At 39.4% G+C, this 25,382-nt stretch overlaps 1 protein-coding gene across 6 annotated transcripts in view; it reads right to left on the bottom strand.

Moving 5' to 3' along the window:
* Positions 1-6,420: 6,420 nt before the first annotated feature.
* Positions 6,421-25,382, bottom strand: part of EYA1 (EYA transcriptional coactivator and phosphatase 1) — a 170,542-nt gene continuing 151,580 nt past the window's right edge. For all 6 annotated transcript variants that reach the window (XM_030304380.1, XM_030304383.1, XM_030304378.1 and 3 more), the window contains one exon: positions 6,421-8,384. In XM_030304380.1, coding sequence (XP_030160240.1) covers positions 8,304-8,384 — 81 coding nt within the window. In that variant the 3' untranslated portion in view covers positions 6,421-8,303. The remainder of the gene's footprint in view (positions 8,385-25,382) is intronic.

The following is a 25,382-nucleotide window of genomic DNA, read 5'->3' as shown; positions in this document are numbered from 1 at the left end:
ATTAGTAACATTGGGGCAGCCGCTGGCTACTTGGTTCATCTCAAAGAATGCAGCATCCCTTAATGGGAGTTATGAGGAGTGAGCATTTGTAGGGACCCATGTCTTCCTGGAGATGCTACAAAAGCCATGTAGGTACTGCTGAAGTTGGGCCAGGGTGCTTCCCCACCACGACCACCTCCAGATTATGTTTTTAGAGAGTGGTTAATAAGGGACTTCCCGAGGGAGGTTTAACATCTTTGTAATCTCCTTCAGCCAGCCAGTACCTTTCCCCTATTTGAAATGGATAAGTGATATTTTCGCAATCGTATGTAAAGGGCATCAGCCTGATTACTGTACTTTCTGGAACCATCAGGGAAACCAGTGGCTATGCTCACCCTAAACAGTTCTGTAATACGCACGTGCACGTGCGTGCACACACACGCACACACACACACACACACACACACACACACACAACCATATACAGACTGTCCCTGATTTACAATGTTTCAAATTATAATTTTTTGACTTTACAGTGGTGCAAAAGCAATATGCACTTGGTAGAAACTGTACTTTGAATCTTGGATTTGGATCTTTGCCCAGGCTAGCGGTAGGCAGTGTGGTACTCCCTCTTGATGCGGGGCAGGAGCTTTCACTCTGTCAGGCTCGCAATCATAAAGGTAAATAACGGATACACTTATGATCAGTTTGTGCCCATACAATCATTCTGTTTTTCACGTTCAGTATACCATTTGGTAAATTACATGAGCTATTCAATCCTTTAATATAAAATAGGCTTTGTGTTAGATGATTTTGCCCAACTGTAGGCTAATGTGAGTGTTCTGAGCATGTTTAAGGTAGGCTAGGCTAAGCTATGATGTTCTGAAGGTTACATGTATTAAATGTATTTTCGACTTAATAGTTTCAATTTATGACCGGTTTATTGGGATGTAACCACATTGTAAGTCAAGGAAGATCTGTGTAAAATTGGTTCCAAAGAGCAAAGTCTCCTAGTTTTGAATTGGAGAGAAGATTTAGAGTGAACGAACACTTTCCCAGCCAGACCCTCTGCAGTTTGGGGTGTAGAAGTGGGGGTAGCCAAGGCATCTTGGAAGCCTACCCCATCCACTCATGACTAGCACTGCTCCTGGGACATCTACTATGTTGGTTCCATATTTCTGTCTTCGGGGCTGCCATAGGACAGATCCTCATTACGTTTCGTTTGGATTATTGCAGCCACCTCCCACTGTCTTTCAGCCTGTGGTTACTATATATTTCTCTTGTTAATCCAGGGGAGGACCTGGTTTAGGAGTCTGTCAGAATTATTTTTCTTTTTCCATTTAAGCCAGCAAAAATATTAGCTCTTCAGTGAGACTTCTTCTGTCTCCCCAGCCAACATTCACTGCTGTACCCTCTGGGCTTCCATCATAAATTAAAATTCTTTGCAGCCTTCGCACCCACAGGTTGCAGGTGTCCTACAATCTAGTGAGGCCTTCATCACGGTCTGCCTTTTAGCATGTATCTCTTTCTCCACCAGATGGCCAGCCCTTTGGGGACACCCCTGGCATCGGACAGAACTTTTTAGTCATAGTAAGAACCCCCCAGGTGTTGGCTTGAGTTGGAGTCATAAGGGTTTCAGAAATATAGGCAGGGGCGCCTGGGTGGCGCAGTCGGTTAAGCGTCCGACTTCAGCCAGGTCACGATCTCGCGGTCCGTGGGTTCGAGCCCCGCGTCAGGCTCTGGGCTGATGGCTCAGAGCCTGGAGCCTGTTTCTGATTCTGTGTCTCCCTCTCTCTCTGCCCCTCCCCCGTTCATGCGCTGTCTCTCTCTGTCCCAAAAATAAATAAACGTTAAAAAAAAAAAATTTAAAAAAAAAGAAATATAGGCATAGCCAAATGGCGATCAGACTGGATTGGAAAGGAAAAACTGAAAGCTGGAAAACACACTTCCCAAATTGTCCAGACCTGCCAGGAATTGACTACAGTGGAGGTCACTCTCACGTACACCTGGTTGACATGAAACAATGGCTTCTTACCTTGGCTGCCGCTCAAGCCCCACCCAAGGCAAATTAGATCTCTGAAGCGGGGCACAAGCATGAGTATTTTTCAAAGCACTTAGGTGATTTCAATGGGCAGCTAATCGAAAACCGCTGGAATAAGGAAATTAGAACTTGCAGAGACCTCCTTCTTTTATGGAGTTACCCAGAAGTCACTGCAGAGTCCTGCCAAACAGCACATGGAAGAAGCAAGTTAGTGGGGGGTGAGTGGCTGGACAGCACTGACGTGAAAAACATTATGCAGCTTCTCTCCTTGCACACCTGGGGCACACTCCATTGTGCTTGTTGGAGCTTTGTGTCAAGCCGAGACAGAAGATAGGGCAGGCCACAGAGTGCTTGTAGGAGAAGCAGGACTTCACCTTCAGCTAAATGGAGGAAACCATCTTTGGGCTTGTCAGTCTAGCTATAGTCCTGTGCAGCAAACTCCTCCAGTCAAACCAGCCCACAAAACCAGAACAGAACTGCCATGCAATTGTGCAGTCACACACTCAGTAACACTGAGCATGTCTTGTTCCCCCACCAGAGAGTTCTCTTCGAAGGGCTTTCCTCTGGCAGAGCATCCATTTTTTTTCTGTGGCCAATAAAAATCCCGGGCGCTGTTCTTTCTCCTTCGCTCCCTTCTATTGCTTCTGACAGAGTTTGCCAGTTAGCTGAGGTCAGGATTTCCTTTTTACAAACAACCTGCTTTCAGTCAGTGGGGCCAAAGGTTTCCTAAATTACAAACCCTTTCATTTCTTCTGCCACAAGTTATCCTGTCAGTTTGTGTAATTGCACAGAATAGAGAGAAATGGAAACATTCTGAGAGACACCGAGAGAAGTGCTTTTACTACCTCTGTCCTTTTGGGTTGTCAAAAAACTATTCTGAATGGGATGGACGGGACAATTCCAGTTGAAGCTTTCATAACTGCGTGTAGTGTGGGTAAGTTCCAGGGTCTGGAAGGAGATTTCTCGCATGTCTTATGTGAACACACAACATCTGTGGCATCACCTCCACATTCGGTTAAGCAAATGGCCTCCTTTATATTCATTTCAATTGGGAAACGTCCGGGTCATATTCAAATACTTATTCTTTAAAATATTTAATTTTTTAAAATTTTATTTAAATCCCAGTTAACATATAGTGTAATAATGGTTTCAGGAGTAGAATTTAGTGACTCATCACTTACATAGAACACCCAGTGCTCATCCCAACAAGTGCCCTCTTTAAAATTTAAAAGCAAATTTTGTAAGTTACTGCTAAAAGTTGACATTTGTACTGGCAGGCAAACTTTAGGTTTTTGAAGTTTATTTATTTATTTTGAGAGAGAGAGGGCAGGGGAGGGGCAGAGAGAGAGGGAGAGAGAGAGGATCCCACGCAGACTCTACACTGACAGTGAGGCTCAATCCCACCACCATTTATTTGATCATGACCTGAGCTGAAATCAAGAGTTGGGCACTCAACGGACGGACGGAGCCACCCAGGTACCCCTAGAAGACAGATTTTAAATCAACTTCTGAAAGATTGACATGCAAATTGAGGTGCTGAGGTTTTTTTTTTTTAAAAAGCACTCACTTGGGGCACCTGGGTGGCTCAGTCAGTTAAGCGTCCGACTTCAGCTCAGGTCATGATCTCATGGTTCGTGGGTTCAAGCCCCACGTCAGGCTCTGTGCTGACAACTCAGAGCCTGGAGCCTGCTTCGGATTCTGTGTCTCCCTCTCTCTCTCTCTCTCTCTCTCTCTCTGTCCCTCCCCCGCTCATGCTCTGTCTCTCAAATATAAATAAATGTTAAAAAAATTTTTTAAAAATTCACTCATCATTGGGAAATTGTACTAACTGTGTGGACAGGACACTGAATATGCCTTGAAAACTGACAGGGGCTGCCCATGCTCACCCTGGAATGCAGTGATAGAGCAGGGAGGCAAAGCCAACATTTGGTGCCCTGAGAACTCATGATCTCTCCATGATTCTGTATTGTATCCAAGGAGTCATGATTCTGCCTTATTTGGCTGTGACCTCATGCAAAGCATTTGACCCAAGTTTCATAATCTCTAAATGGGGCTCCACTGGACACGACTTAAACCTAACTTTTGAAGTCTGATGTGGAATCGTTGGCACGGTGAAGAGTTCTGGGCTGCGTGTGTGAATGCAGGAGCCTGACTGAAATTTCTCTTCACATCCCCTTCCTTTTCTTTCTCCTGTGAAGGGGGAGGAGTTAAGTTCATGTATAATAAAAGCACTAACGCCTGAAGTTTAGTCTGAGATGAAGGACAATTAAATCCCTGACCCTTCCCTCTCCTGGCCACTTCTATTCTCGACAATGCTCAGTCCCATAGTCCCATGGCTTTCCTTTCTTCTCTCTTTCCCTTGCCACATTCCTTCCACTCAAGGCCGCTCTCATATTCTCCCCTTCTCTCTGCTCAGGCCAACTCTAGCCTTCAGGTCTCTGTTTAGACGTCAGTTCTACAGGAAGCGCTCTGCCTTCCCCGAGTGCCTGTAAACAGTCCCACTTCACATGCATCCCTACTGATCATGGAAGCCTGTTTTGTAATTGTAATTGATTCTTGTTAAACCACCATCTGAATGCTTGAGGTCAGGGACTGGGATGGGACTGTCATTTTCATCTTTTTAACTAAGCCAGAATAATGCAGTGCCCTGATAAATGCTCTGTGCAGTCAAGGAGCTGGCTCTGTTTTCCCACTTCTTCTCTTGCGCTTCCAAAGCCCATTCTCCACCCAGCAGCCGCAGTGATCATTTCAAAGAGTATATCAGGCTTGGCCACACTCCTGTGTAAAACCCTCAATGGCTTCCCATTCCATTTAGGACATACAAATCCCTTACCACGACTTCGAGGCTTTCCTGGTCTCCCTTCCTTTCCAAAGTCCTCTCTTCTTGGACCCATGGGTGCAATTCTCACTGGCCTCTTCTTGGACCCATGGGCATGATTCTCCTAGAACACAAGTAGAAGCATTCTTCTCTGAGGACCTTGGCCTGTGTGTTCTGCCCGATCTTCATATGCTGCCTGTATCTTAGCAGTTGGCCTCAGTTCCTACAGTATGGTTCTGTCCACCCTGTCCAAAGAAGCTTATGTCCCATCACTCATATTCCCTGTCTTTTCATCAAGAGTGTTTTTGACTGAATGCATCTTATTCATTAACTCATTCTTGTCTCTTCCCACCTACTCCAATGTAAAACTCCAACTTCAGGAGCAGGGCACTGCTTCATTAGCACCTAGGACAATGCTCCCCATGGTGGGGGCCCAGAGACTCTTTAAGGGAATAATATGAACTCCAATGAGACTATGGACATTGGGAGAAATTCAGCAGAGGGAACGAACACTGTGTCCCATGATGGGAAAGAAGGCTCTGCAACAAAGAAGACACTAAAGCTGGACATGGTGTGGGTGGGTTGAGGGTGGAGGAAGTCATTGACAGAAGTGGGAATGCTCTGAACAAAGATGAGGGAGCGATGCTTTAGGCTGTTTGGCCCATTAAAGAGTCCAGTTCATGCTTAGCGAAGGTTTGTTCATAGCGCTAACGAGAGATTATGTTGGGAAGAAAGTAGGTACTATATTTGGAGACTTTGAAATGCCAAATAGAAGCACCTGGGCTCCAATAAATGGTTGAAGGGAGGCCCTTTAAACATATTGGTCAGGGGGTGTCATGTTAGAAGCAGTGCTTCAAAAAAATTATCTTTTGAGGATAAACCCTCCATTTTGCCCATTTTCCTTATTTTCTTGAGACTTAAAAATCTCTCCACCCCCCCCCCCCATTCCTGCCTCTCTTTGAAGACTTACCCCCACCCCAACCTTTTTTATTTTTGGGGTGTCTGAGCACGCTCAAACACTCCATTACTCAAGCCCCTTGGCTGGGTGTGTGCCTGTTAAAAATGGACATCGTGGGCCCGATAATTGAGCCAGCCAACTGCATGTTTGCTTTTTCATGTGTTTCTATGTATGGATGTTGTGTTTCTAAGATTAAATCCCAGGATTTAGAGCTGTCAGCGATCAATCTGGCCAAATTTTAGAGGTGTATGTTGTGGGTGTTCTTTATAGATGAAACCGCTTTCTATTGCTGTCCCCTCGGTGTTTAAGTCGATAAATCGGTGCTCTGCCATCCAAGATACTTGATGCTGAGTTCTGGTCTATGGTAAAGTTGAGAGTCCAGTTTATATAGTTTTAGAGGACATATAGAGCTCTTCTGTTCATCTGTTCTTCCAGTGATCAAAGAAACAGCTGTTCCCTTTCTAGTTTAGTCCCCTGAAGGACTGATAAAGCCATTATGACCACCATGGCTTTATCCCACTTCCTTTTGTTAGACCAGAAGCATTCTAATGCAGCCCAGGTCCTGCTGTTTCTTGCAAACGAGCGATAAGAAAATATAGTCAAGGAGCTTACAGTACGTCACAAATCAATTTTATTAATTTAAACACAAAATTATTGAAGAAAAAGTCTGTACACGATTGTGGACACAACACACCTTTATACAGTAAAGCCAAGATAAACTTTGTCTTTCCAATCTGCAGAGTACAAAAACATAAAATGGAAAGGCTAAAAAATTGTCAACTTCTGTTTGTTTCAAGCAAAAAAGAAAAACCCAAATTCGATTGTTAATTTAAGCAGTTTGGAAAATTCATGAGTGACTAATTCTAGCAGCAGCATGAAACTTCAGAAAAAGATACAGTAGCTCTTTAGCTACTTTGGGTTAAAGCTGGTGTTTTTTTTCCCCCCAATGTAATAAAGTTCATCTAAAAAATAATGTCATAATAATGGAAGTCTTTAGTGCCCAAACTCATCACTGTTGGAGAAACTGTCTTATCACAGAACAAAGGTGACAATTTTTATTTCCCAGCTTTATGCACACTGTAGGTTAAGAATAACCTCCGTGAGGACGATCGGGCCATGTCCACTGCCCGCAATGAACTTTCCAGGGAGGGTGGGGATCGGGGAAAGGTGTGGAGGAAAACAGAAGCAACAATCAAAAAGTTTTGCTCATTTCTAGAGACGTGGTAATGTCCTCCTTTATCTAATCAAGAAGATGCAGACCCTATCGTCTGAGCACACAAAAGTTTGCTAGTCTCCAATTCATGAGCCATCTTATTAATAAAATATATCTATCATCTACATTCTTTCTGTGGGAAGAAGCATTTGTATAATCATTTTTTTTCAAGTAGTTACATATAATACATTAGTGTTGAAAATGAAAAGGTGAGGTGGTAGGAGGAACTTTGTTTTTTTATTTTTTGAAATGATTTAAGACACCGCTGTGTTATTTTACCAAGGTCCTCCTAACAGCATTAAAGAAAAAGATGATGGAAAGAACAATTTGGAAAACAAAATCCTATTAACATCCATGCTTTTGGTCTTGACAACATTATCTAAAAAAAAAAAAAAATCCATTATCTACATATTTATAACCAGTACGTCGATAAGGCACCGCGCATGACTTTGTGCACATACTGCCTCTTACTTCACGATCAAGGCATCGCTACCTTTCAATATCATTTTCTAAACGATATGTAAAAGAATCATCCATTATTACAAATTTACACCCAAAATTCTCTCTGTACATGATTGTCTCAGTGATGTACATATTACACGTTTAAATTAGACATACTTTAAACTACTTTGCAATGTGCTAAAATTCAAAGTACTTGCTGTGTCGTGAGGCAAAGGCCTTTAATCGCTTATTGTGTTATATTGTCTCTTCAATTATTTGCTGTCAAAAAAGTCTGGCCGAGTGAACTGGACGGTGCTTGAGTCCTACCTCCATAAAGCTGTTTTTTTTTTTTTTTTAAAGTCTGTTCATAAATAAGTAGAGATGTACAGGTTACCCTGGGTATGAGACACCAAAAAGTAAACTTTCTTTACAAGAAAAATCCCCTCGCCAGTCTTCAGGGAACACATTTCAGTCTTTGTTGTGCAATCAAGTTTGCTGTATCGGAGAAGCTCTTTACGTCACATTGAAGATGCGAAAAACGTAAGCGTTTGCAGGTCCTTTCTTCACAGGTTTGAACCATGTAGTTAATGCGGCAAAGCCGCATTCCACTGTACTAGAACATTCTCATGGCTTATTTTCATTGGCTTCACAGTACTAGAGTCAACAGCTGTTCTGAAGAAATAGGTGTGGCCCTTCGTTGACCACAAGGGCAGAGGTGAAGACCGACAGCAGCTGTGCGTCAACGAGTTGCAATCGCGAAGTTGGGTATCCCAGCGCGGACACAGGACACAGGCCTGCTGGGTTTGTTCCTGGTCGCAGGGCAGTTGTGCGGCTTCAAAGTGCTAGGTGGCTGTTACAGGTACTCCAGTTCCAAGGCGTGATGTAGGGCCATGAGGTCCGAGTGGCTGGAGATCCTCCAGAAGGGCATGGCGTGCTGTGAAAGGAGCAGACACACGGTGAGGCCAGACAGCGCTCCCAGCAAGAAGCCTTAAAACCTGCTTTGGAAATTCGCTACGATGCTCACCCCCTTGTTGCAGTAGTATTGTGAGAACGGCCAGTTAAGATCTTAACATCACGTCTGTTTAAAACAAAAATCCAAACTTAATCCTCCCCTAAGAATACTGGACTGCACTTTAACATATAATCTGGAGTCTGTTTAAGAAAGGGATGGCTGTTTCTTAAGTTGATCTACACTGTCATTGACTATGAAGTCCAAAACACAGTAGCTGTGCGTGAAACTTTGTCAAAAGCAGTCACCTTTCAAAACATGGACCCAGTGGACTTTTTGATGCTGAAAGTTTAAGTTTTCCTTAAGTTGGTAGTATTTTACGTTTTTCAAAGCTTGACTGATGTCAGAAGCAACTTTTTTTTTCTTCATTTATTTCCATTAGGCATTCTTTGCACTGACCTTAAAATGGCTTTACCATATGGGAAAACTGTAAACGAACTTTTTTTGGTAGTTGATTTGAAAAAAATCAATCTAAAAATCTAGTTTAAATGAGACTATTTGTAAGACATCTACTTGAAATGATGAGAATATTTTGTAGAACACCCGAATTAGCCAGAGATAAGAAAAACAGGAAAACAACCGAGGTTACCTCATCCATCAAGGATGAGAACATGATTATAAACTGCCATTGTACAAAAAGCTCTGTAGTAAGTACCTACACATCAGCAAAATCTCTTTTAAATAAGAGAAAGATAATCATCATTTTTTAGAGGACAATATTCTACTTAGCCTATAGAAAAACAGCTTTTAAAAAATAGGGCAAAGACTGGAGTATAATTTTCAATTACAGTTCTAAGGAATTAAAAAAAAAATCAGTATCAATTTGCACGGAAGCAAACAGTGGAATTTAAGTTAATTTTTGCATGTGTGTGTGGGGGGGTATTATGTGTAGGTAAAATGGAAGCAAATAACTATTTTGATGTAGATCATAGAGATGTTGTATTCTGGGAATGGAAACTATTAAGTTACTTATTAACAAGGCCTTTGTCCCAAATAACCGGCTAAAAGCATGTACCACAGTCCAATGTCAAATGGACTCCATATCTTTGTCATCCTTCAACAGCGATAGTCCAGCATTGAGTACTAGAGATCTCTTTTCAAAGTTTTAGGATCTACTTGCCAATTTTTGACTAGAGCAACAGAGTGTGCTACTTTGCATTCATTTATTCCTTTTTTTCCGTCTGCAGGGATGGTGTAGCAGATGAGCCTGGCAACCTCTGTTTTATAAAAGGACTAGGAAGAGGCCAGTTTCCCTTTGCCTGCAGAGACGGGGAAATACTTGGTAAGAGGAGGTAATCGTTAAACTAGGTATAAAAGGATGATCATTCAGAAGAGCACTTTCTAGCTGTGTGTGTGTCTGTGTGTGTGTTCGGCGGCAGAGAATGAAGAATTCCATTGTTAGGATACTGGCTGTAAGTGAGAGAAAGACACATTTGGCTGTAGGAGCCACATGCAGCAGGGCTTACAAGGAGGTTGTCGGTAATAATGACAGCTGTAGGGTCAGGCACTCTCCTCAGCACTTCTCATAGCCTCGCGGATTCAAACCTCTCTCTAACCTCAGGGATAGATAGGTATTACCATCACTATTGCACTCATGACAAAACAGACTCGGAGGAGGAACAGAGAGGTTTAAGTAACAGCTGGCAAGGATCGAACACGCGATTCACACCAGGTCGGCCCTGAATCTGAAGCCCAGATGCTGAAATGCCTCCTAACTGTTCTCTATGGCATTTTAATCCAGCGGTGTAAATTATCAGCCCCACAGTATACAGCTGAACACACACACACACTCCCTTCCAAGTTCTGAGTGAGCGACACTGCAAAATTTGAGTGACTATGATATACACATCAGATTGGAAAACTGATCAGTTACAACACAGAAAGCTGTCCTTCTTTTTCTCTCATTGGAATAAAAATTCATGTGTACTGTAAAACATTTGTAAAATGTAGAGCTTTCGTTTTATAGAGAAATACAAACCATTTCTAATGCTACTATCCAGATAGCCCCCACAAACATGCTTCTATATTATATGTGCAGACTATTTGAAATTGTGTATATATAATATGTACCGCTCTGCACCCTACTCATTTTACTACTTAATATCAAGTCCATTTTTGACACATCATTTTGAAGGGAAATCCTCCACTACATCAAAAGTTTTCAAGTATTCTTACAGATTTAACCGTTTACTTGGCATCTATGGTCATATCCTCGTGTATTTTTCTTACTTTCTTTCTGGTCTTATTTTCTCTAATTTGCCAGAGATCAGGTGCCCCTCCCCAAAGCTGCTTCTCACGAACAAGTGAATAAAGGAAGCTATAGAGTAGTTCTATTGCTCTCACAGAATATGCTATCAGGATGTAGCAGAAAATGCCCAAGGCTCTTCAGATAGCCATCCAGAAGCTTTCAGGACAACTACCTTCGTAAATACATATAAAAGTCCTTCTATAAGAAATGGAATGCTTTTTTTTTTTTCAAAGTAAGTTCAGTCAAATTCTTTTACATGTTGATTATCTGAAATTAGATATGTTTCCCCTAGACAACAAAACACATCACAGTACGTACTGTAGAATGCAATGCGTGGCAGAGAAATTGAAAAGGGAACTGAAAAAAATCCAGCTGATCCTTTGGTACACGCTTAAGATATAAATTAGGCATTTAATTCCACAGTAAACAAAGTAAAAAAAATGGTTATACGTCTTATCTTTACAGGTGTAGGAGATGATGCCAGTCTAGAGTACATTTACTTTGAACTGTTCTAAACCATTCTTAAAACAAGTTTCGGAAAGGTGAGGTTATTCACAAAGAGCCCTGGGTTGGCTTGTTTACTGCCAATGAAATACTAATGGCTTTTTTCTTCCTGTACAGAGTATCAATAAGAACCACATATCAAGTAGCACCCTGAAACAAATTCAAAAGATGGAATATGCCTGTGGTATATTACGGACACAACGCATCACGATGCAGTGACGATGGGGTCATCGATTTGAGTAAAAATGCAAAAGGTTTTACAGTGATAACTGGCAACCCTTAGGTGTACCTGAAAGGGAACAGGTGATCTCTGGGACCCCCACACAAGGACTGCAACTCCACCCTCGGGACTAATTCAGAACATGAAGGTAATGATCTTTGTTATAATCAGCAGTCCTATTCTCACAAAAATTACAGGGCTTCTACTTTAAGAAATGTGTATTTAACATTAAGTGAGTGATTATAAGACTGAATCTAGGGAGAGGACAGGAAACTCAAACTCCTCTTAACAAATAATGAGAATGTCGCAAAATAATATTTTCCCTAACTAGCCACATACTCATGTAAAGATTTTATGAATGTACAAGAGCTTCCCAGCACAAGTGGGTGCAAAGACAACCATTTTTTCTAAAAAAAAAAAAAAAAAAAAAAAAAAATCAGGTGCCAGAATGAGGAGACCTGGGTTATATTCTCAACTCTGACATTAGGTATGTGACTTTGAATTATGACATAGTTTTCTGGACTCTGTTTATTAAACCTAGAAGCACTCTTGAGTCATTTCCCCTAAACCTTCATTTTACAGATAAAGTCTACGACTTTAGTGTTGTAGCTATAGCAGATGTATAAAATACTATGCATGACCTATGTCCCCCATTGACAAGAATCAGTAGGAAAGAAATAAAAGGCACAGAATTGACAATGAAGAAGTAAAACTATTTGCAGATGACATGATTTTAAAGACTCCACACACAAAAAAGTGTTAGATCTGTTGCAGGATACAAAATTAACATACAAAACCAGTAGTGTTTCTATGCATTAAAAATGAATTATCCATACAAAATAAAATTATTCCATTTACAATAGTATCAAGACCAATAAAATACTTAAAAATTAATTTAATCAAGGAAAATAACTACATTAAAAACGTGTAAGACATTAATGAAAGAACTTGGAAGACATATACAAATGGGAAGGTATCTCATGTTCACGGAAGAATTAATATTGCTTAAATGTCCATGTGATCCAAAACCAACTACACATTCAATGCAAAACCTATCCAGATTCCAATGGCAGTTTTTAGAAGTAGAAAAAACAAACCTGAAATTTATATGGAACTACGAATAACCCCAAATGGCCCAAAAAATCCTAAGAAAAATGGGAAGCATCACACTTCCTGATTTCAAGCTATATTATAAAGCTCTTGTAATATAAACAGTATAGTACTGACATAAAAACAGACACATAGATCAATGAAATAGAATCAACAGCCCAGAAATTAACCATGTATATATATGGTCACATAACATTTAACAATGGAGCCAAGAACACTCAAGGAGAAAAGGTAGTCTCTTTAATAATTGGTGCTGGGAAAATTGGCTTCAGACATGTAAGCCAATGAAACTAGCCCCTTATCGTATACCATTCACAACTATTAACTCAAAATGGATTAAAGACTTAAATATAAGACCAGAAACCAAAAAATCCTAGAGGAAAACAGAAAAAAAGCTCCTTGACATGGACCTTGGCAATGATTATTTTTGGATCCCTAAAGCACAAACAAGTGGATTACATTGGACTAAACTTCTGCACAGCACTAACATGAAAAAAACAATCTAGGGTTGCCTGAGTGGCTCAGTCGGTTAAGCATCTGACTTCGGCTCAGGTCATGGTCTCACGGTTTGTGATTTCAAGCCCTGCATCGGGCTCTGTGCTGACAGCTCAGAGTCTGGAGTCTGCTTCAGATTCTGTGTCACTCTCTCTCTCTGCCCCTCTCTCAAAATTAAATAAACATTTTTAAAAATTAAAAAAAAAATGAAAAGTCTAAAGAATGGGAAAAAATATTTGTAAGCCACATATTAGGTAAGGGATTAATATTCAAAATATATAATAAATTCATACAAATCAGTAGCAAACAATAAATAGGTATTTTTCCAAAGAAAATATGCTGACAGCCAATAGGTATATGAAAAAATGCTCAGTATCACTAATCTGGAAAATCCAAGTCAAAACCACAGTGACAACTCACCTCATGTCTGAGAAGGGCTATCATAAAAAAAGACAAGAGGTAATAAATGCCGGCAAGATTTTGAAGAAAAGAGAACCCTTGTTCACTGTTGGTGGGAATGTAAAACAATAACAAACCCAGAACTACCCTATGATCTGCAATTCCACTTCTGGGTTTCTATCCAAAGGAAACAAAATCATTGTCGAAGAGGTATCTGTTTCCTTATGTTCATTAGAGCATTATTCACAATAACTAAGACACAGAAGCAACCTAAATATCCATCAATGAATGAATGGATAAAGAAGTTGTGGTATTCACATACGATGGAATATTAGTCATTAAAAAACAAAACAAAACAGAACAAAACAACTTACCATTTGCAACAACATGAATGGACCTTATGCTAAGTAAAATAAGTCAGAGAGAGAAAGATAAATACTGAATGATGTCACTTACATGTACAATCTAAAAAAAAAAAAAAAAAAATCCCAAACTCCTAGAAAAAGAGATCAAATTTGTGGTTACCAAACACAAAGAGTAGGGGAATTGGATGAAGGTGATTGAAAGATATAAAGCTCTGGTTATAAGATCAATAACACTGCTTTATAGTATATTTGAAAATTAAGAGTAAATCCTAAGAGTTCTCATTTTTTTGTAGCTATAATGATAGATGTTAACTTACCGTGGCAATCACCTTGCAATATATGTAACTCACGTCATTATGCTGTACACCTTCTCAAACTTAAATAGTAATGCCTATCAATTATATCTCAATAAAACAAAAAAGAATCAATGAATAAATTCAGAGAGAAGAAAGCTCAGTTGTAAGCTGGAGAGGGTACACTGAGCCTGCACTGAATTTGAAGAATGGGCAGAGCTGGTTAGGTAAATGGGAAAGGGCTCTCAGTCAGGATACAGTCTATGACAAGGCTGATAGGAGGGATGTACAGAAAATTTAGTATGGAGGTGATGAGCTTTGAATGATATGTTCATAATAAAGACTAATGAGGAAGGAGATTTTTCCAGGTAGAAACACTTGGAATGTCTAACTAGGAAGGATGGAATAGAGAGGTGTGGCCGGCCAGTAGTAGAGAAAGTATGCAGAAGGATAGGAGAAATGGAGTGGGTACAATGGACGGGACACAAATGAGGGAACAATTCATGTGTCCTGGTGATGGGCTGGAGGAGGGGAACACCAAATAAATCCGAGTGGGTGAACTGGGTTAGTTCATCAGCGGATATTCAGATGGAATGACACAGGATGACTAAATGGAGATATTCCATCACTTAACTGGAGCCATGGAAATGAAAAGAGCTAACCACAAATATTAACAGAAATGATAGGTGGTGAGTATATTAGTTTAGGCATTATTGAGAATAATGGATTCCAAAGCCGAAATATTGGAAAGTAGTACAAGTTTTTACAGTGTTAGAAACAAACTATTCCCTGAATAATGGGAAAAGGACACCTCCTTCCTGCTCCTCTTGTCCATGTGTGCAATTTTCTAAATCCCTTTATGCCACCTCTCCTCCTCATCTAGTATTTTGCACTTACTAACATAAAAAGCTGGGTGCATGGACACTCACGTGTAAATTGAATTTTGCTGAATTACTAAGAATGTATTAATAAAATATTTAAAAACATAAAAGCACATAACCTTGGGCTTAGGTATTATACTTCTAGGAATTTTCCCCAGAGATACACTTGTCCATGCATGAATCACATAAAGAACATTTACTACAGAACTGTTTGTAATAGTAAATATGAAAATCACCTAAATGTTCAGCCTCAGGGAACTTATTAAAGTATAGCGCAGCCATGTAAAGAAATTAGAGATGCAGAACTCCATACACTGATATGGAATGACTGCCAGGATACATTGTTAAAAAAAGACCATAACTGTGCTTTCATATGCACGTATTATCTCTAGAAGATTGGCATGTGGAGGTACAAATACTTCCCAAATTGTAAATAAAAAGATCGCGGAAGATTATTCTAAAAATTCATCATGAAATTTATTGCATGGCATTGCTCTTTTAGTATTTGCATATCTGCTTCTACTCGAGACAAAAGTGAATTCTTTAAGAACACAGATGAAATCCAATTCAAGATCTGGCATATATAATATGCTCATTAAGCAGTAAATAAAATTAATGGCTTTAGAATAACAAAATTTACTGTACTTGGTGTTAGGAAGTCTCAAATCTGCAAAAAGTGTTACCTTTTTTTATAAAAGCAGCTCTCATTTTTCTCATATTCTGAATAAGCTTAGAATTGAACATTAGTAATCACGTTCGCTACTGCATCTTGGATGTGAGCAAATTTTAGAGTTCACATTTAAAATGGACATTTTTTGAGTTTGTCTAGTCCAAGATGGCAATGTAGGAATCCACCTCCTCCATGAATATACCAAATATACACTTATTTATGTATTTAGCAATATCTCCTGAAGAACTGAGGGTTGACTGAACAGCTTCTGCAAAACAGAAGACCAGGTAGAGAATGGCAACAGAAACAGAGTCAGGAACGCCCTGCTTCCAATGCTGTGGATTGCAACAGGGAGGGATAGTACCAAGAAACCATGAACATGTTTGTCTGTCCTGGGCCACGAAACAAAGCCGCAGTTCAAAGGGCAACTAGAATATAAAGGATCCAATCCTAGAACTCCACCAGTGAGGGAACTGCTGAAAATCTCTCTAAATTGGAGTGGCTGGCAAGCACCGCAATTTATGTTCTCTTTCCACCTTGACAGTATGAACCAGGGCAGGGTCTGGGCACCATAGTGGACCCGCTACCTCAGTGAGCCCACCAGAGCCCCAGCTGTTCCACTAAGGTGACTCTCATGGGGGTATACCCGTGCTCACTATAGCTCCAGTCATCTTGCCAAGGTGAGACCAGCACAAAGCACCCCAAAACACTCCAGACACATACCACTCTGCTGCTGATCACTTGCCAGGGCACCCTAGCCTATAGGACCCTGAGAAGCCACGGCCCATGCCGGCCTTGGCTCGAGCTGCCCAGGGCACTCCTGCACAAAACACTCTGAGATACACTGGCTTATACCCACTTCAGCTATCCTGCTAGGCTCTGCACAAAGAGCACCAGGACCACCCTGACCTATGCCTACTTAAGCTCTGGTCATCCCACCAGGGCAGCCCCAGCACTGACCCCAAGTCCATGCCGGCCACAGCTCCAGCAGTCCAAAGTTACCAGGCATACACAGTCTATAAGATCATTCCTTCAAATTTAGGAGAAATAGCTGTTTTGCTGAATTCATGTAAACAAGCATAGAAAGTCAAGCAAAATGAGGAGACAAAGGATTATACTCCAAAAAATGAACGAGCTAAAACCTCAGAACACAAACTAAATGAAACGGAGGTAAGCAATCTACTTGACAGGGTTCAAAGTAATGGTCCTATAAATGCTTGCTAGCCTTAAAAAGATAAAATATAGCAAAGGGCCAATTAAAGTGGGAGAATATAAAACTGAAATGAAAAATATACTAGAGGAGATTGACAGCAGATTACAGGATGCAGAACAGGTCAGTGATTTGGAAGAAAGGGTAATGGAAACCACCCAAGCTGAACAGCAAAAAGAAAAAAAAAGTTTACAAAATGAGGATAGGTTAAAAGATCTCTTAGACAACATCAAGCAAACAAATATTTGCATTATAGGGGTCCCATATAGAGGGGCAGAAAACTTTCCTAATTTGGGAAAGGAAAGAGACACTCAGGTTCAGGAAGTTCAGAGAATTCCCCACAAGATGAACCCAATAAAGTCCATACCATGACATGTAATAATTAATGACAAAATTTAAAGATAAAAATTTTTAAAGCAGCAAGACAGAAGTAATTAGTTACATACAAGGGAAGTCCCCACAAGGTTATCAGCTAATTTTTCAGCAGAAACTTTTCAGGCTAGAAGGGAGTGGCATGGTCTTTTCGAAGTGCTGAAAGGAAAAAACCTACAACCAAGAATACCAGGGAAGATTATCATTCAGAATTGAAGGAGAGAGTTTCTCAAACAAAAGTTAAAGGAGTTCATCACCACTAAACTGGCATTACAAAAAATGTTAAATTCTTCAAGTGGAAGAGAAAAAAACTATACTTAGGAGAAAATTATGAAAGGACAAAACTTCATGAGTAAAAGTAAATATACAGTAAATGTAGAACAATCATTTATAAGGCTACTATGAAGGTTAAAGACAAAAGTAATAAAATCAACTACACCTATAAAATTAGTTGAGAACTCACAAAATAAAAAAATGTAAACTATGACAACATGTGCATAAAACATGTAAGTAAAATGAAGTTCTTTTAGAATGTATTTGTTTTTAAGTGACCATCAACTTAACATGGGCTGTGATATATTTAGGATATCATATATGAACCTCATGGTAACTACAAACCAAAAACCAATAACAGATACATAAGAAACAAAGAGAAAGGGGACCAAGTATAACACAAAGGAAGAGAGCAAGAGAAGAACACAAAAACAACCAGCAATCAGTTAACAAAATAGCAATAAGTACATCCTATTAATAAGTACCTTAAATGGTCTAAATTCTCCAGCCAAAAGACATAGGGTGATGAAATGGATACAAAAACAAGACCCATCTATATGCTGCCTATAAGGCACTCAATTCAGACCTAAAGGCACATACGACTGAAAGTAAAAGGGATGTAAAAGATATTCCATGCAAATGGAAATAAATAAACAAAAAAGCTGGGGTTTCAATGCTTATATCAGACAAAAATAGACTTGAAACAAAGAGTGTAATAAGAGACAAAGAAGGGCATTGCATGATAAAGAGATCAATCCAACCAGAGGATATAACAACTGTAAATATTTATGCACTCAACACTGGAGCACTTAAATACATAATACAACTATTAATGGAAACAAAAGGGAAAAAATGACAGTAATACAATAATAAGAGAGGACTTTAACAGTCACCCCCTTACATCAATGGATAGATCAATCAGACAGAAAATCAACAAGGAACAGTGGCTTTGAGTGACACATTAGACACGATGGGTTTGGCAGATATATACAGAACATTCCATCCCAAAACAATAGCATACACATTCTTTTCAAGTGCACTTGGAATGTTCTTGAGGACAGATCACAAGCTGGGCCACAAAACAAATCTTAAAAATTTAAGAAGATTGAAATCATTTCAAATATTTTTTCAGACCCAAACAGTATGACAGTAGAATTCAATTATAAGAAAAACCTGGAAAAAAAACCCCACAAAGATGTTGAGGCTAAGGGGTCAACAAAGAAATTAAAGAGAAAGCAAAAAATACAAAGAGACAAGTGAAAATAAAAACACAAAGGTCCAAAATCTTTAGGACACAGTGAAAGCAGTTCCAAGAGGGAAATTTACAGTGATTCAGGCCTACCTCAAGAAACAGGGAAAATCTCAAATAAATAATCTAACCTTATACTTAAGAAAAAAGCCCAAAGTTACTAGAAGGAAGGAAATAATAAAGTTCAAAGTGTAAATAAATAAAATAGAGATTTAAAAATAACAGAAAATACCAATGAAACCAAGATCTGGATCATGGAAAAGATAAACAAAATTAGGGTGACTGGGTGGCTCAGTTGGTTAAGCGTCCAACTCTTGATTTCAGCTCAGGTCATGGTCTCAGTTTGTAAGTTCAAGTCCCAAGTCAGTCTCTGTGCTGATAGTGCAGAGCCTGCTTGGGCTTCTCTCTCTCTCTCTTTCTCTCTCCCTGGCCCTTTCCCCACTTGTGCTCTCTCACACTCAAAACATTTAAAAAAAGATAAAATTGATAAACCTTTCGCCAGACTCATGAAAAAAAAAAAAAGACCCCAATAAATAAAATCAGAAATAAAAGGAGAGAAATAACAACCTACACCATAACTACAAAATATTATTAAAGACTATGAAAAATTATATGCCAACAAATTGGACAACTTAGAAGTAATGGATGGATTCCTAGAAACATATAATCTTCCAAACATAAGCAGGAAGAAATAGAAAATCTGAACAAACCAATTACTAGTAATGAAATTAAATCAGTAACCAAAAATTTCCAACAAACCAAAAATGTCCAGGACCAGATGGTGAATTCTGTTAAACATTTATTGTTCCAATTTTAGTTTATGTGCTGCTGAAGTAAGTAGCCTATCAAATATTTAAAGAAGAGTTAATATCTATTCTCTGAAAGTATTCCCAACAATAGAAAAGGAAGAAAAGCTTCCAAATACAATCGAGGGGATCAGCATTACCCTGATACCAAAACCAAAAACACTATTTAAAAAAAAATTACAGGCCAATATCCCTGGTGAACATAAATGCAAAAGTCCTCAACAAAAATTAGCAAATCACATTCAACAATACATTAAAAGGATCTTTCACCACAATCAAGTATGATTTATTCTGTTCAACATCTGGAAATATATCAGAGTGATACACCACATTAACAAAATCAAGGATAAAAATGATCTCAATTTGCAATCTCAATAGATGCAGAAAATAAATTTGACAAAACTTAACATCTGTTTGTGATAAAAGCTCTCAACAAAGTGGGTTCTAAGGAACACACCTCAACATAACAAAGACCATATATGATATAAACCCACAGCAAACATCACACTCAATGGTGAAAGACTGGGAACTTTTCCTCTAAGATCAGGAACAAGACAAGAATGTCTACTCTTACACTTTTATTTGATGTAGAATAATTAGAAATGAAAGATAATAGCATAAAATAGAAGTCCTAGCTGTAGCAATGAGACAAGAAAAAGAAAAGCCATCCAAATTGGGAAGAAAGAAGTAAACTGTCACTATTTGCAGATGACATGATACTATACATAGAAAACCCTAAAGACCCATGCAAAAACTACTAGAATTAATAATGAAGCAGCAAAATGAAATTAAGAAAACAATTCCATTTACAACTGTACCAAAAAGGATAAAATACCTAGGAATAAACTTAATCAAGGAGATGAATGAACTATACTCTGAATAAAACACTGATGGAAAAAATTTAGGATGACACAAATAAATGAGAAGACATTCCATACTCACGGATTCAAAGAATTAATATTGTTAAAATTCCCATACTATCCAAAGCAATCTACAGATTTGATTGCAATCAATACTGAAATACCAATAGCATTTTTCACAGAACTAGAACAGATAATTCGAAACTTTGTATGGAACCACAAAAGACCCTGAACAGCCAAAGCAATCTTGAGAAAGAACAAAGCTGGAGATATCACAGTCTTAGATATTAAGGTACACTATAAAGCTATAGTAATCAAAACAGTATGGTGCTGGCACAAAAACAAACACACAGATAAAGAGAACAAAACAGCCCAGAAGTAAACCCATATGCATATGGTCCATTAATCTACAACAATGGAGTCAAGAATATACAGTAGGGAAAAGGCTGTCTCTTCGATAAACGTTGCTGGGCAGATTGGACAGTTATATGCAAAAGAATAGAACTAGACCACTTTCTTATACCATACACAAAAATAAACTCAAAATGGATGCAAGACTTGAATGTGCGACCTGAAACCATCACAGTCCTAGAAGAAAACATAGGCAGTAAGCAATCTCTTTGACATCAGCCTTAGCAACATTTTGCTAGATGAGGTCTCCTCAGGCAAGGAAAAACAAAAGCAAAACTATGGGGATCACATTAAAATAAAAAGCTTTTTGCACAGCAAAGGGAACCATCAACAAAATGAAAAGGGAACCAACTGAATGGGAGAAGGTATTTGCAAATGATATATCTGATAAGGGGTTAATATCTAAAATGTATTAAAAACTTATGTAAGCCAACACCAGTAAAACAAATAATCTGATTAAAAATGGGCAGGGGACCTGAATATACATTTTTCCAAAGAAGATATACAGATGAAAGAGAGACATACGAAAAGATGCTCAGCACATCACTAATCATCAGGAAAATGCAAATCAATGTTTATTTATTTTTGGGACAGAGAGAGACAGAGCATGAACGGGGGAGGGGCAGAGAGAGAGGGAGACACAGAATCGGAGACAGGCTCCAGGCTCTGAGCCATCAGCCCAGAGCCTGACGCGGGGCTCGAACTCACGGACCGCGAGATCGTGACCTGGCTGAAGTTGGACGCTTAACCGACTGCGCCACCCAGGCGCCCCAGGAAAATGCAAATCAAAACCTCAATGATCACCTTATACCTATTGGTGTAAGGCTAACATCAAAAAGACAAAAAGTAAGCAAGTGTTGATGAGAATGTGAAGAAAAAGAAACCCTCACATGCACTGTTGGTGGGAATGTAAATTGGTACAACCACTGTGGAAAACAGTATGGAGTTTCCTCCAAAAATTAAAAATAGAAATACTGCATCCAGCAATTCCACTAAGAATTGCATTTACCCAAAGAAAATAAAAACACTAATTCAAAAAGATGTATGCATCACTACATTTATTGCAGCATTATTACAGTAACCAGGATACGGAAGAAAGCTAAGTGTCCCCAGATAGACAAATGGATAAAAAAAGATGTGGTATATATACGAAGGAATATTACTCAGCCATAAAAAAATGAGATCTTGCCATTTGTGGCAACATGGATGGACCCAGAGGGTATTATGCGAAGTGAAATAAGTCGGAGAAAGACAAATGCCATATGATTTCACTTAGACGTGGAATCTAAAAACCAACATAAAACAAAGAAACAAAAAGCTGAAGCAGCCCCACAAATTCAGAGAACATACTGGTGGCTGCCAGAGGGAACAAGGGTGGGGGGATGGGCAAAACGGACGAAGCAGAGTATGGAATGAGCAAGTCGTGGTGATCAAAGGTACGGCATAGGGAATCTAATCAATGGTATCGTGCTAGTGTTGCATGGTGACAGATGGTAGCTACACTTGTAAGAAGCACAGAATAATGTATACAGTTATGGAGTCACTGTGTTGTACATCTGAACCTAACGTAACACTGTGTGTCAGCTACACTTAAAAAATCTAAACAAATAAATTGGATAGACATTTACTGATGAAGCCTTTGCCATTACGCAATAACGGATGCTTGCCATTTTCTCTCTGGTGTTCACACGTGATTAATTTTAAGTAGTTCTCGGAAAAGTAAGCAAAGGGAGTTTAGTTGTAGAGTTATAAAACAAGGCCACTTTTACTCTAGGAATGAAAATTGCTGTCGGTATGCAGAAGACTGTTACATTTGATTTTTTTTTTCATTCATACATATGCCTACTCTTGTATACTGTATTAGGGAAACATAGATTTCTATGATACAGAAAGAAAGCCTGGCAGATTTTGACAACAAAAGACACGTCAGAAAAAGGGATCCAGAGGTAGATGGCTTCTCACGTTCTCTGAAGCCTTTCTAGGAACAAAGAGATCCTGGCAGAGAACTCTTGTAAGAGATCTTTTTGGAATACAGTTGTTCCTTTAAGTAAACAAAGGTATTTTTAACGTATTCTCTTTGAGCGGGTGTGTTCTCAGGATATGAATTATAGAATTAGATGAAATTACTGAGGAAAGCCCTGGGACTATATTGGCAAAGAGAACAAAGGTGACAGAACAGACTTCAGACTTCAATTGACCATCAGGAAACCGGCAACGGGCAGAATACTTACTGGTTTCATTTCTGAGCTTGAAAAAAGGAACTACCTCAAGCAAAAGAGCATTATTTAGAGAGATGTATTGGATTTTCAAAAGGACTTAGAAAACTAAGAGAGACAAGCTAAGTGGTCAGAATTGATCTAGAAGAACTGCAAAATGGTTTGATTTTGCAAAACATTTTATGACTGAAACTCACAGAGCTTCACTATTTTATTTAATAATCTAGAATGCTCACAAACTATATCAGAATTGATTTTTTCTTAAAATTTTAAGAAAACCTGGGAGAAAGAGAACATGGATCTATCTGCCTCCTGAAAGGGGGAAAAAAAGCAAACATGGCATACTTTATTCTAATAATTAAAAAAATAAGCATGAAAATTCTTTTTTTGTGAATCAAATCATATTTAAGATATGTAAATAAAGTTTTTAATCTAAAGGGATTTTGGGCCACATCTCACGGTCCTAGTTTGGCTACTCCCAAGTTCTGTGATCTTGGCCAGATTATTTACTTTCCTGAACCTTGGTTTTCTCATATATAAAGTGGGTCTAAGGACTCCTTCCTCACAGAATGATGGTGAGGATTTAATGAGATAATGGATAGGAAGTGCCTGAGAGTGAGTCTGGGACATAATAAGGGCTTTATAATTGAGAGTAATTCTTTTACCATTATGATTATTAATCTTTCTACAGCATGGATAACCATCTTATTTCTTTTTAATTTTTTTTTAATGTTTATTTATTTTTGAGAGAGAGAGACTGAGTGCAAGCGAGGGAGGGGCAGAGAGAGAGGGAGACACAGAATCCAAGCAGGCTCCAGGATCCAAGCTGTCATCACAGAGCCAGACCTGGGGCTCGAACTCATAAACCGTGAGATCATGACCTGAGCCGAAGCTGGACGCTCAACCGACTGAGCCACCCAGGCACCCCACAAAGTACTACTATTTAAATACTAGTTAACTGAATAAGGTTAGACAGAATATAAGACAGGAATAGTCAGATTTGTCACTGGGGAGGATTGATGACATCTGAATTTTATGCAAGGTTATCAGGAATCTGAACCTTCTGAAAAATCCGTGCCTTGTACATATACACATAAACAGTCTCGTAACTCATGGTCACGGTTTTGTTAGAATTCCCACACTGGCGGGTCTCAAGGTGCCAAGAGTTTGTTCACAACAGATAGTACCGGACCCTTACCACATTACACTCATCCCACAAAATCAAAACAGAAAACTGAAGCTAAGAATATTCATTCACAGTCAAAAAATTCAGAGCCTGTTCTTCACGGGCTAATTCTTTTCGGCACAGGTGTGTTTGTCCCAAGTAAAAATAACAACACGTTCAAAGATAAACAGTGGAAACAGTTTTAACTGTTCCGCAGAGAGAACAAATACTCTTAGCCCTATTACTGTAATACTTCCAGTTGTAACATTAAACCAAGAATTCCTTTACTTTTTCCACGTTATGCTCACCCGTGATGAACATCTAAGAAACATGCTACTCTGAAAGGTTTAGCAAGGGACTCACCCCAAGAAGCCTTGCTAGGACCCACGGGATTTCACGGTGCTCTAAGTCACCACTTTTATAAGCATCTTTCGGTCTACCACAAGCTAGCAAGCCATGTTTTGGCAACCTTCTCTTAAAATTAAAACTTTCTGGTGACTGGTAGAGGAAGAAGGACCAGCCTTGGGGGGGGGGGGGCAGGGTGCAGATTCACATCTTTGGCCCTGGGCCGCGGGGCCATGAAACGCTGCTCTCCACTTTGACGCTCCTGACTATCCCACTAGCCACGAGGAGGTCCTGTCTAGGAACGGCGTGGGGATTCCAGAGGCTTTGCTAAAAAGACCTAAAGTCTGGATTCCCATCAAACCTCTCTCTAACTCTCCAGGGTTGAGTTTGGGGTATTCTAATTTAGTCTGGGGAAAATTTCCTTTTATGAAAACAGCCTGAAGGGCCGACAGATGTACGTAACCATCATGGTGGTTGCCCACCGGTGAACCTGGAATGTCAGAACGAACCGTTACATTGCACGTGCAGCTCGGCAAACCTCTACTGGATCTGAATTGTGTGTGGGTTTCCATCCGCACCAATCCCACTCAGGGGGTGCGTAATTCTGGGCACACAACTGTGCATCAATGGGTATAACTGAAATAAGCCATCATTTACAGAATTCGGGTCACTTTCTACGGTTTTGTTAGAATTCAGAGGCACTGAAGGTGAATTAAATCATCTTCAGACTCCATAAGAAGGCTGGCCATGCGTCACGCTGAATGCTGCGTCTATATGCTGGTGACTTTCTGCATCGCTTCCACTGCATACTGGAATACTTCAGAAGAGATG

Source organism: Lynx canadensis, chromosome F2 (genome assembly GCF_007474595.2).
Source record: "Lynx canadensis isolate LIC74 chromosome F2, mLynCan4.pri.v2, whole genome shotgun sequence".
Classification (NCBI taxonomy): domain Eukaryota; kingdom Metazoa; phylum Chordata; class Mammalia; order Carnivora; family Felidae; genus Lynx; species Lynx canadensis.
The sequence above is the reverse complement of the archived record's forward strand: the minus strand, read 5'-3'. Positions and strand labels throughout refer to the sequence as shown.